This window comes from Rhinoraja longicauda, chromosome 2 (assembly GCF_053455715.1).
Source record: "Rhinoraja longicauda isolate Sanriku21f chromosome 2, sRhiLon1.1, whole genome shotgun sequence".
Classification (NCBI taxonomy): Eukaryota; Metazoa; Chordata; class Chondrichthyes; order Rajiformes; family Arhynchobatidae; genus Rhinoraja; species Rhinoraja longicauda.
In genome coordinates, this window is record NC_135954.1 from 127,559 (window position 1) to 140,479 (window position 12,921).

The window sequence follows — 12,921 nt, forward strand, 5'->3', positions numbered from 1 at the left end:
AGGGGGCTACAGTGTGGCTGTGTGACTAGTCCCAGTGCAGGGGGCTACAGTGTGGCTGTGACTAGTCCCAGTGCAGGGGGCTACAGTGTGGCTGTGACTAGTCCCAGTGCAGGGGGCTACAGTGTGGCTGTGTGACTAGTCCCAGTGCAGGGGGCTACAGTGTGGCTGTGTGACTAGTCCCAGTGCAGGGGGCTACAGTGTGGCTGTGACTAGTCCCAGTGCAGGGGCTACAGTGTGGCTGTGACTAGAGTCCCAGTGCAGGGGGCTACAGTGTGGCTGTGACTAGAGTCCCAGTGCAGGGGGCTACAGTGTGGCTGTGACTAGAGTCCCAGTGCAGGGGGCTACAGTGTGGCTGTGACTAGAGTCCCAGTGCAGGGGGCTACAGTGTGGCTGTGACTAGTCCCAGTGCAAGGGGCTACAGTGTGGCTGTGTGACTAGTCCCAGTGCAGGGGGCTACAGTGTGGCTGTGACTAGTCCCAGTGCAGGGGGCTACAGTGTGGCTGTGACTAGAGTCCCAGTGCAGGGGGCTAGTGTGGCTGTGACTAGTCCCAGTGCAGGGGGCTACAGTGTGGCTGTGGCTAGAGTCCCAGTGCAGGGGGCTACAGTGTGGCTGTGACTAGTCCCAGTGCAGGGGGCTACAGTGTGGCTGTGACTAGTCCCAGTGCAGGGGGCTACAGTGTGGGTGTGACTAGAGTCCCAGTGCAGGGGGCTACAGTGTGGCTGTGACTAGAGTCCCAGTGCAGGGGGCTACAGTGTGGCTGTGACTAGAGTCCCAGTGCAGGGGGCTACAGTGTGGCTGTGACTAGAGTCCCAGTGCAGGGGGCTACAGTGTGGCTGTGACTAGTCCCAGTGCAGGGGGCTACAGTGTGGCTGTGAGACTCGGATGTACACAACAGTTGAGGAGTGCCCCACAGATTGGATTCATTGTATGGGCGTCAGAGAGATTATTGCTGCTTCCTTCTTGTATAAAATCTAATGGTCTTTATTAACTCTGGTCTTGCCTCAACAGGAGTGTTGTGTTCAGTTATATTTCTGCACTAAACCACTGCATGTGTGGTCTTCCGTTCAGTGAGATTATATTTTGAAATAGAGCTGTCATTTGTGATGGGTGTAAAGGTGGTGCATAGCTGTGTCCTCTGTCAGAGCCCTTCCCTCTCTAAGTAATTAAATGAAAGCATTAATCACTGCACTGGTTAGTTACGGACTGTTGTCAGCTATAAATCAAATGGAATCAGCATTACTGAGGCGTTATCGTTCTAGCTGAGGAAGTAGGGAATCATGAGTCCTCAAGCAGGTGGGAATAATGTTTCAACACTCTGGAATGAGTGAAACAATAACCATAAGTAGAACGACTACATTTCATAGAACAGTCCACCCAAGGAATAGGCCCTTCGGCCCACAATGTCCGTGCTGTACACGATGCCAAGACCAACTCTCAACCATATCCCGTTGCTAGTGTTACACGTGTGGGCTTAAACTAAGAAGTGAGGGGGAGGGGTTGACAAATTGGGAATATGAAGATGGAGTTAAAGGGGAAGCGAATACAGGAGAAATTGCAAAGGACTCTGGAATAAATGGGATTAGTGGAATAAACAGTGATTAGTGGGCAAAATTAGAGCACATGGTATTGGGGGTAGGGTACTGACATGGATAGAAAGTTGGTTGGCAGACAGAAAGCAAAGAATGGGGATAAATGGATCCCTTTCAGAATGGCAGGCAGTGACTAGTGGGGTACCGCAAGGCTCGGTGCTGGGACCGCAGCTATTTACAATATATATTAATGACTTGGATGAAGGGATTAAAAGTACCATTAGCAAATTTGCAGATGACACAAAGCTGGGTGGCAGTGTGAACTGTGAGGAAGATGCTATGAGGTTGCAGGGTGACTTGGACAGGTTGTGTGAGTGGGCGGATGCATGGCAGATGCAGTTTAATGTGGATAAGTGTGAGGTTATCCACTTTGGTGGTAAGAATAGGAAGGCAGATTATTATCTGAATGGTGTCAAGTTAGGAAAAGGGGACGTACAACGTGATCTGTGTGTCCTAGTGCATCAGTCACTGAAAGGAAGCATGCAGGTACAGCAGGCAGTGAAGAAAGCCAATAGAATGTTGGCCTTCACAACAAGAGGAGTTGAGTATAGGAGCAAAGAGGTTCTTCTGCAATTGTACAGGGCCCTAGTGAGACCACACCTGGAGTACTGTGTGCAGTTTTGGTCTCCAAATTTGAGGAAGGATATTCTTGCTAATGTGGGTGTGCAGCGTAGGTTTACTAGGTTAATTCCTGGAATGGCGGGACTGTCATATGTTGAAAGACCGGAGCGACTAGGCTTGTATACACTGGAATTTAGAAGGATGAGAGGGGATCTTATCGAAACATATAAGATTATTAAGGGGTTGGACACGTTAGAGGCAGGAAACATGTTCCCAATGTTGGGGGAGTCCAGAACAAGGGGCCACAGTTTAAGAATAAGGGGTAGGCCATTTAGAACTGAGATGAGGAAAAACATTTTCAATCAGACAGTTGTAAATCTGTGGAATTCTCTGCCTCAGAAGGCAGTGGAGGCCAATTCTCTGAATGCATTCAAGAGAGAGCTAGATAGAGCTCTTAAGGATAGCGGAGTCAGGGGGTATGGGGAGAAGGCAGGAACGGGGTACTGATTGAGAATGATCAGCCATGATCACATTGAATGGTGGTGCTGGCTCGAAGGGCCGAATGACCTCCTCCTGCACCTATTGTCTATTGTCTATTCCCTGCATATCCATGTGCTGAACCAAAAGTCTTTCAAATAGTATCTGCCCCCCCCCCCCCAACAGCACGTTGCAGGCTTTTATTACCCTTTGTGTAAAAAAAACACATGCCCCACAAATCGCCGTCAAATGTTCCCCCTGCCACCCTGTAGATGTGTCCTCTGGTACAGACATCTCCACCCTGGGTAAAGGTTCTGTTTGTCTCCCCTATCTATGTCCCCCAATGTAATATACTTCTATCATCACCCTGGTGCACAAAAACCCTTTACCCCTCTCACCTTACAACTGTGCTGTAGATCCCTGCATAGTTCCAATGGTCACAGACTCCAGCCTGAATGAAGTCCTTCTGCCACAACCCTCTGTCTATCAGTAAAGCTGCTCTGAACCCAAACCACCAAGTCACTGGTAATCCCATCAGTCTGAATCTTCAGCATCGGCCTGCCATGGGGAGTTTATCAAATGCTTTATTCAAATCCACCTTCCTTTCACAATCGTTGATGTGACACCTGATATTTGTTGAATAAAGACTGCGATATGTGCAGACCGGTGTAACGTGTGTGTGAGTAATGTGTGTAACGTGTGTGATCTGTGTGTGTAATGTGTGTGGCCCGGTGTAATGTGTGTAACATGTGTGGGCCGGTGTAACGTGTGTGTGATGTGTGTGTATGTAATGTGTGTGTAACGTGTGCGGGCCGGTGTAGTGTGATGTGTGAGTGTAACGTGTGTGATTGTGTGTGTGTACCATGTGCGGGCCGGTGTAACGTGTGTGTGATGTGTGAGTAACGTGTGTGATGTGTGTGTGTAATGTGTGCGGGCCGGTGTAGCGTGTGTGTGATGTGTGAGTAACGTGTGTAACGTGTGCGGGCGGGTGCTAAGTGTGTGTGCGGGCGGGTGTCACGTGTTGGTGACGTATGTGCGATGTGTGTGGGTGTGTGTACCGTGTGTGCGATGGTCACTACCTCTCCTGTTCTCCGCTCCAGAGTGCAGCTCGTTCTCGCCGCCGTCCACCGTCATCCTCCTGATCCTTCTGTGCTTCGAGGGGCTGCTCTTCCTCATATTCACCGCCGTGATGTTTGGCACCCAGGTACATTCCATCTGCTCCGATGAGACGGTGAGTTCCTGGCGTCACTGACCCTCACGTTACCAACCCTCCCACTCTCTCCATCCCCCCTCTCCCCTGTCCCAGTAGCAGATGTGTTCACCCTGACCCTCTGCATGAGTCCGTCCATTCAGCAGCTTGTGGTGAAGCTCCAGTGTGTTAATGCCAGTTCTGAGCCGTGAGTCTCCAGTGGTTTACAGTGCAGTTTCTTCCATGGAATGGGAGCAGTTCACCACCTGGGGAGCTGAAAGTCACAGGTAGACACAGAGTGCTGGAGTAACTCAGCGGGTCAGGCAGCATCTGTGGAGAACATGGATAGGTGATGTTTCACAGAGTGCTGGAGTAACTCAGCGGGTCAGGCAGCATCTGTGGAGAACATGGATAGGTGATGTTTCACAGAGTGCTGGAGTAACTCAGCGGGTCAGGCAGCATCTCTAGAGAGAAGGAATGGGTGACGTTTCGGGTTGAGACCCTTCCTTATACTGATGTCGGGGGAGGGGGCGTGACAAAGATAGGATGTAGTCGGAGACTGTAAGACTGGTGGGAGAACTGGGAAGGGGAGGGGATGGAGAGAGAGAGAGGGAAAGCAAAGCCTATTTGAAGTTAGAGAAGTCAATGTTCATACCGCTGGGGTGTAAAGCAGAAAGGGGTGGAGATGGGAAGATGTGGCCAGTAGTGTGATCCCGTTGGAGGTGGTGGAAATGTTGGAGGATTGTACGCTGCATGTGCGGCTGCAACAGTGAATGTTCAACGTTATCTCGGGGATAGGGCCAGTGAATGTTCAATGTTATCTCGGGGATAGGGCCAGTGAATGTTCAACGTTATCTCGGGGATAGCCAGTGAATGTTCAACGTTATCTCGGGGATAGGGCCAGTGAATGTTCAACGTTCCAAGCGTACACTGGTCCTACCCCGAACTCTACCTCCGCTACATTGACGACTGTATTGGTGCTACCTCTTGTACCCATGCAGAACTCACTGACTTCATACACTTCACTACTAATTTCCATCCTGCACTCAAATTCACTCGGACCATCTCCGACATCTCCCTACCGTTTCTAGATCTCACCGTCTCCATCACAGGAGACAGACTGCTGGCTGATATCTACTACAAACCCACTGACTGCCACTTAACTTCCCACCTTGCTTCCTACAAAGACTCTATCCCCCGCTCCCAATTAGGAGCTGCCGGACGAGGTAGTTGGAACAGGGATTATCGCAACTATTAAGGAACATTTAGACTGGTACATGGATAGGACAAGTTTCGAGGGATATAGGCCAAATGCTGGCAGGTGGGGCTAGTGTAGATGGGGTTGGAGTGGGCGGGTTGGGCTGAAGGGCCTGTTTCTACGCTGTGTGATTGTGATTCTGTAACTGAGGAAGCAGCACACCTTGGCAGCAAATGGCAGGAGTCAGGCCGAGCGCAGGCAGGAGTCAGGTCAATGGCAGGAGTCAGGCCGAGCGCAGGCAGGAGTCAGGTCAATGGCAGGAGTCAGGCCGAGCGCAGGCAGGAGTCAGGTCAATGGCAGGAGTCAGGCCGAGCGCAGGCAGGAGTCAGGTCAATGGCAGGAGTCAGGCCGAGCGCAGGCAGGAGTCAGGTCAATGGCGGCTGCATCTCGTCCTTGACTCACAGTTCATGCCCACTCTGAATCCACCAAATATTTTGGTAACAAAGTCATTCTCGGCACCTGAACACTTGCCCAAGATCCCGTCCCCTGCAGCTCCGAGCAGGAATGTGTGGGACAGCTGAACATGGTCTTAGTGAGCCTGGGTCATTGGTCACGCCAATAACATGGTCCTAGTGAGCCTGTGTCATTGGTCACGCCAACAACATGGTCTTAGTGAGCCTGGGTCATTGGTCACGCCAACAACATGGTCCTTGTGAGCCTGGGTCATTGGTCACGGCAACAACATGGTCTTAGTGAGCCTGGGTCATTGGTCACGCCAACAACGTGGTCCTTGTGAGCCTGGGTCATTGGTCACGGCAACAACATAGTCCTAGTGAGCCTGGGTCATTGGTCACGCCAACATCATGGTCCTTGTGAGCCTGGGTCATTGGTCACGCCAACATCATGGTCCTTGTGAGCCTGGGTCATTGGTCACGCCAACAACGTGGTCCTTGTGAGCCTGGGTCATTGGTCACGCCAACAACATGGTCCTAGTGAGCCTGGGTCATTGGTCACGCCAACATGGCTACCTCAGCACCTTGCTTCCTCAAATCCTTCCTACCCTGAAGGCAAAGCCAGGTTAGAATTGTAACTAGTGCTTAAGGTCGACACAAAAAGCTGGAGTAACTCAGCGGGTCAGGCAGCATCTGTGGAGAACATGGATAGGTGACGTTTCACAGAGTGCTGGAGTAACTCAGCGGGTCAGGCAGCATCTGTGGAGAAAAGGAATGGGTAACTTCAGTCTGAAGAATGGTTCCGACCCAAAACGTCACCCATTCCTTCGCTGCAGAGGTGCTGCCTGAGCTGCTGAGTCACCCCGGCATTCTGTGTCTATGTTGGGTGTAAATACGTATCTGCAGTTCCTTCCTACACATACTGCTCACGCAGTGCCGGCTTGCCGGCGTGGTGTGGGACCGCTGGTGACAGCAGACTTGCCGCATCCAGTGTGTTGCTCTGGCCCAGGGTGCCGCTCTGTCCCAGGGTGTTGCTCTGGCCCAGGGGGCTGCTGCGCATCCAGTGTGTTGCTCTGTCCCAGGGTGTTGCTCTGGCCAAGGGGGCTGCTGCGCATCCAGTGTGTTGCTCTGGCCCAGGGTGCTGCTCTGGCCCAATGGCTTATTTATTCTCTCAAACATTTTTGTGATTTGTTAAATTGAAGATGTTTGAACCACTGGGCATTCCAGGCAGCATCAGTGGGATGGACACATTGATGTTTGGGGTTGAAATCCCCATCATTTTCAGTTGTAATTCCCAATTTGCAGTGACTGCAGTTGTAGATTTTCATTTGTGAGGTGCTTAGCCGTTTATTTCTGACGCTGAGACGCTGTGTTGCTGTTGTGCCCTGATGGCGGTGCCTGCACGTGATCCATATCACATGGATATCAATGGCTCTTTGTCCCACATGGTCCGTGCCCAGCATGTTAAACCAATGTCTGCCTGCACGTGATCCATATCACATGGATATCAATGGCTCTTTGTCCCACATGGTCCGTGCCCAGCATGTTAAACCAATGTCTGCCTGCACGTGATCCATATCACATGGATATCAATGGCTCTTTGTCCCACATGGTCCGTGCCCAGCATGTTAAACCAATGTCTGCCTGCACGTGATCCATATCACATGGATATCAATGGCTCTTTGTCCCACATGGTCCGTGCCCAGCATGTTAAACCAATGTCTGCCTGCACGTGATCCATATCACATGGATATCAATGGCTCTTTGTCCCACATGGTCCGTGCCCAGCATGTTAAACCAATGTCTGCCTGCACGTGATCCATATCCCCCCATTCCCTACATATCCACGTGCCGATCTAAATGTCTCAAGCACCACTATTGTATCTGCCCCCACCACCACCCCTGGCAGCCCGTTCCAGACACCCACCTCCCTCTGTGGTCACGATGGAGCAGCGGGTAGAGCTGCTGCCTTACAGCGAATGCAGCGCTGGAGACCCGGGTTCCATCCTGACTACGGGCGCCGTCTGTACGGAGTTTGTACATTCTCCCCGTGACCTGCGTGGGTTTTCTCCGAGATCTTTGGTTTCCTCCCACACTCCAAAGACGTGCAGGTTTGTAGGTTAATTGGCTTGGCAAATGTAAATTGTCCCTAGTGTGTGTAGGATTGTACTAATGTGCAGGGATCGCTGGTCGGCACAGACCCGGTGGGCCAAAAGGTTCTGTTTCCACGCAGTATCTCTAAACCTAAACCAAACTATACATCTCCTTTAAACTTTGCCCCTCTTGTCTTAAAGCTGTGCCCTCTAGTATTTGGATTTCCATCCTGAGAAGGTTCTGGCTGTCTACCCTATCTGTGCCTCTCATCATTTTACACTTCTATCAGGTTCACCCACAACCTCTGGCGCTCCAGAGAAAGTTACAAAATCCCATTACATCAAACTCTTCCCTTTGCAACCAAACCACAAGAGCAAACTTCACGTGCAAGTTAGTCGTATCTAACTCTTGCAGATTAGATTAGATCTGCATCATTTGTCAGTGTGTTGACTATAACTGCCAATCATTCAGTGTTTTTAGTCTAGTTTAGTGTAGAGACACAGCGCGGAAACACAACTCCTTCCCCACCGAGTCCGTCCGCACCGACCAGCGATCCCCGCACACTAACACTATCCCACACAATAGGAATAATATACCATTTTAAATGGAGTTGAAAGCCAATTGACCCACAAACCTGTCTGCTTTGGAGTGTGGGAGGAAACTGAAGATCTTGAACAAAACCCACGCAGGTCACGGGGAGAACGTACAAACTCCGTACAGACGGCGCCCGTAGTCAGGATGGAACCCAGGTCTCTGGTGCTGTGAGGCAGCAGCTCTACCTATTTGGTGAAGCTAACATTCTATTTATGATTACAAAATAGGTCAAGGCAGAGAGTTAGTTGCCAGTGGCTGCAGAATGGTTTCATGGTTTAAATTACAGCAGTTCAGTGTAAAGCTACGGCTGCTTGGTATTTTATTCTTTCCCATTATCTTCCATTTCCATCTCCTGAAGATACTTTTGTTACACAGCATTGGTTGTTCAAGAGGCCATTATTCACAGGGGAGCCTCAGTGTTGGCTGCACAGCAACTGAAGACACTGGGCATCACTGCACGACTTTATCTGCATCCATGTGTGAATATTCCCAGGAGATGGTGATCTTCCCTTGGGTTCCAGGAGTCCATGCCTGCTGTGCCAACTGCCAGTCAAACGGTCAGAAGTGATAGGAGAAGAATTAGGCCATTCAGCCCATCAAGTCTACTCCGCCATTCAATCACGGCTGATCTGTCTCTCCCTCCTAACTCTTTCAGCTGCCTTCTCCCCATAACCCCTGACACCTTTTGTCTGTACGGAGTTTGTACGTTCTCCCCGTGACCTGCGTTGGGTTTCTCCGAGATCTTCAGTTTCCTCCCACACTCCAAAGACGTGCAAGTTTATAGGTTAATTGGCTTGGTAAATGTACAAATTGTCCCTAGTGTGTGTAGGATAGTGTTAATGTGCGGGGATCGCTGGTCGGAGCGGACCCGGTGGGCCGAAGGGCCTGTTTAGTGTGCGGGGATCGCTGGTCGGCACGGACCCGATGGGCCGAAGGGCCTGTTTCCGTGCTGTGTCTCTAAACTAAACTAAAGCTGTCTGTTGAGGTGAACGTGTAGAGCTGAGCGGGGCTGGTTTGGAGGTGACTCCAGGTAATAGAAACATAGACAGTAGGTGCAGGCGGAGGCCATTCGGCCCTTCGAGCCAGCACAGCCATTCAATATGATCATGGCTGATCATCCACAATCAGTCCCCCGTTCCTGCCCTCTTCCCACATGCCTTGATTCCGTCAACCCCAAGAGCTGAATCTAACACTCTTGAAAACCAGGTGATTGAGCTGTGGAACTGGGGGTTCCAGAGCCGAGCTCCTGACCGAGTTTGATCACAAAACCAGGGGGTTCCTGCAGCGTTGGCACCCCACTGTCAGGGTGTTCATTGTTGACCCACCCTGGGGTTGGGGAGACCCACTGCCTCACCACCTCTGGGTGCTGACGTTCCTGCTGATCTTGGCCCCGTGGCAGGTCGTGGTAGTCAAGGTACAACTGCTCATTGCTGCCCTACCTGTCGGGGTGCCAACCTCCACACTCCCAAATACGGGACAAGGTGACGTCACCGCCCCGCGCCCCACGTGACCTCACCCAACCAGCGGCCACGTGCTCCCACTCCACCAATGGCGGCCGCCCGGGCTGGGAGGCGGGTTGCTACGCAACCTCCGTTAGGTGAACACACTCTGCCCCGCTCCCCGAACACACTCCGTTAGCGTACACTGTCCGGGCCTACAGTGTCCGGGCCTACGGTGGCTCCCGGGCCTACAGTGTCCGGGCCTACGGCGGCTCCCGGGCCTACAGTGTCCGGGCCTATGGCGTCTGGGCCTACAGTGCCCGGGCCTACGGCGTCTGGGCCTACAGTGCCCGGGCCTACGGGACAGTTGGCTACCCCTAGCTACCTGCCACCCTTAAATCCTCACCCCTGTCCAATACTTCCATAAGTGATAGGAGCAGAATGAGGTCATTCGGCCCATCGAGTCTACTCCACCATTCGATCATGGCTGATCTATCTCTCCCTCCTCACCCCATTCTCCTGCCTTCTCCCCGTAACCTCTGACACCCGCACTGATCAACAATCTGTCTATCTCTGCTGTAAATATATCCACTGACTTGGCCTCCACAGCCGTGTGTGGCAGTGAATTGCAGATTCACCGCTCCATCGATCCCATCCCATCAGTTCTTTATCTCTAACCATAAGTCAAGGTTTAGCAGCTTCCATTCTGTTCTCTGGGAGCCACTTTGTGTCGTCCTCACCCTGACCCCTGACCCCTCTCACATCCAGGCCCTGATGCCAGACTGCGATTGCTAACTGCCCTCCTCTGTGTCTCTGACCTCACACCGCCACCTGAAACACCTGTGACGTTCCCGTCTCCAAGCTCAATGTCTGTCTGGGATGGCGGAGTAGGGCAGACGCACAACACCCATCAGAGTCATTCCCACACCCGCACACTCTCGCATGGTCTGAATACTATGTGGCTGCAAAGCAATGTCAGGCAACATCACTGGTGACAGTGCAGCCCCACATGATGCACTGATGGCAGGAGCCCCACGGGTGGGCAGCTGGAACACTGGAGGGTGGCTGATGAAGCTTCTCTGTTAGAAGAGGGCTGTAAGGCAAAGCCTGGGAATGTGGGCCAGTGAGCCTGTTATCCATGCTATCCAATCAGTGGAAAGACTATGCATGATTACAATCGCGCTGTCCACAGTTTACAGGTACAGGATAACGGTCAAGAAGACTTTCAGCACATTGGCCTTTATCAGTCAGAGCATTGAGTAAAGTTGGGATGTTATGTTACCATTGTACAAGTCGCTGGAGAATTGTGTTCAGTTTTGGTCACCCTTCTGTAAGAAGGATTTCAATCAGCTGGGAAGTGTGTAGAGAAGATTTATAAGGATGTTGCCAGGACCTGAGGGCCTGAGCTATAGGGAGAGGTTGAGCAGGCTGGGACTTTGTTCCTTGGAGCGGAGAGGATGAGGGGATATCTTATAGAGGTGTACAAAATCATGAGAGGAATAGATGAGGGAGATCAGTCTCTTGCCCAGAGTAGGGAAATCGAGGACCAGAGGACATGGGGTTAAGGTGAGAGGGGAATATTTATTAAGAAGCTGATGGGCAACAGTGTTACTCAGCGTGGTAGGGATGCATGGAACGAGCTGGTAGTTAAGGCTGGGACTATAACATGTACAAGACATTTGGACAGGTATGTGGATAGGGAAGGTTTAGAGGGTCATGGGCCAAACGTGTAGATGGGGCAGCTTGGCAAGTTGGGCTGAAGGGGCCGTTTCCTTGCCGTGTGATTCAACAGCGGAGTGGACTCGATGGGCCAAATGGCCTGATTTTGCTCCTATCACCTGTGACATTATGACCTTATGTCCTGTGTCGTTGACATTCCCACTGTGGTGGGAAGATTCTGACTGTCTCCCTTATCTGTGCATCTATTTTATATACTGCTATCATGAGTTTAGACAATCACGTAAATATGATCTTGTGTATATAAATGGTTTTATATACAGACCTGAGAGGTGAATGGCGATGTCGCAGATGAGCAGTGAAGTCGGCATGGATGTGGTGGGCTGAGGAATGGTTGATGGAATTTAATACAGAGAAATGTGAGGTGTGGCATTTTGGAAAGTCTAACATGGGCAGGATCTACACAGTGAATGGTGGGGCTCTGGGGAGTGTTGTAGAGCAGAGGGATCGAGGAGTGCAGGTGCATAGTTCATTGAAAGTGGCATCATAAGGCTTTTGGTACATTAACCTTCATCAGTCAGAGTATTGAGTAAAGAGGTTGGGAGGTCATGTTGCAGTTGTATAAGACGTTGGTGAGGCCACATTTAGAGTATTGTACTCAGTTTTGAGCACTGTGTTATAGGAAAGATATTGTCAAGCTGGAAAGGGTACAGAGAAGATTTACGAGGACTGAGCTACAAGCAGAGGCTTAGACTATTCCTTAGCGCGCAGGAGGGTGATCTTATCGAGGTGTACAAAGTCATGAGAGGAATAGATTGGGTAGATGCACAAAGTCTCTTGCCCAGAGTCGGGGAACCCAGGCCCAGAGGACATAGGTTCAAAGTGAAGTGGGAAAGATTTAATGGGAACCTGAGGGCTAACTTTATTGCACAAAGAGTGGTGGGTGTATGGAACGAGCTGCCGGAGGAGGTAGTTGAGGCAGGTGCTATCACAACGTTTAAGAAACATTTGGACAGGTACATGGATAGGACAGATTTTGAAGGATATGGGCCAAACACAAGCAGATGTGACTAGTGTAGATGGGGCAGGTGTAGGAAGGATCTACAGATAGAAACATAGAAAATAGGTGCAGGAGGAGGCCATTCGGCCCTTCAAGCCAGCACCACCATACATTGTGATCATGGCTGATCGTCCACAATCAATAACCCGTGCCTGCCTTCTCCCCATATCCCTTGATTCCACTAACCCCTAGAGCTCTATCTAACTCTCTTTTAAATTCATCCAGTGAATTGGCCTCCACTGCCCTCTGTGGCAGAGAATTCCACAAAGTGCTGAGCAAACTGATATGCTGGTTTACACCGATGATGGACACAAAATGCTGGAGTAACTCAGCGGGTCAGGCAGCATCTCTGGAGAACATGGATAGGTGATGTTTCACAGAGTGCTGGAGTAACTCAGCGGGTCAGGCAGCATCTCTGGAGAGAACAATGGGTGACGTTTCGGGTCGAGACCCTTCAGACTGAGAGTCGGTGGAGAGGGAGACAGAGATAAGATTTCGTTGAACACCACCGCTCAGTCTGCCTTAACCTACCTGATCTCCCCGTTCCTCAGCACTATAACTCCCCCTCCCATTCCCACACTGACCTTTCT

General features: G+C 51.1%; 1 protein-coding gene across 4 annotated transcripts in view; it reads left to right on the top strand.

Annotated features, from left to right (window-relative positions):
* LOC144601494 (palmitoyltransferase ZDHHC3-like) overlaps positions 1-12,921 on the top strand; it is a 60,671-nt gene that overhangs the window by 29,576 nt on the left and 18,174 nt on the right. For 3 of the 4 annotated variants that reach the window (XM_078413697.1, XM_078413687.1, XM_078413706.1), the window contains exon 6: positions 3,729-3,859. In XM_078413697.1, the coding sequence (XP_078269823.1) occupies positions 3,729-3,859 (131 nt within the window). The remainder of the gene's footprint in view (positions 1-3,728; positions 3,860-12,921) is intronic. The other variant, XM_078413716.1, reaches the window with a different exon arrangement.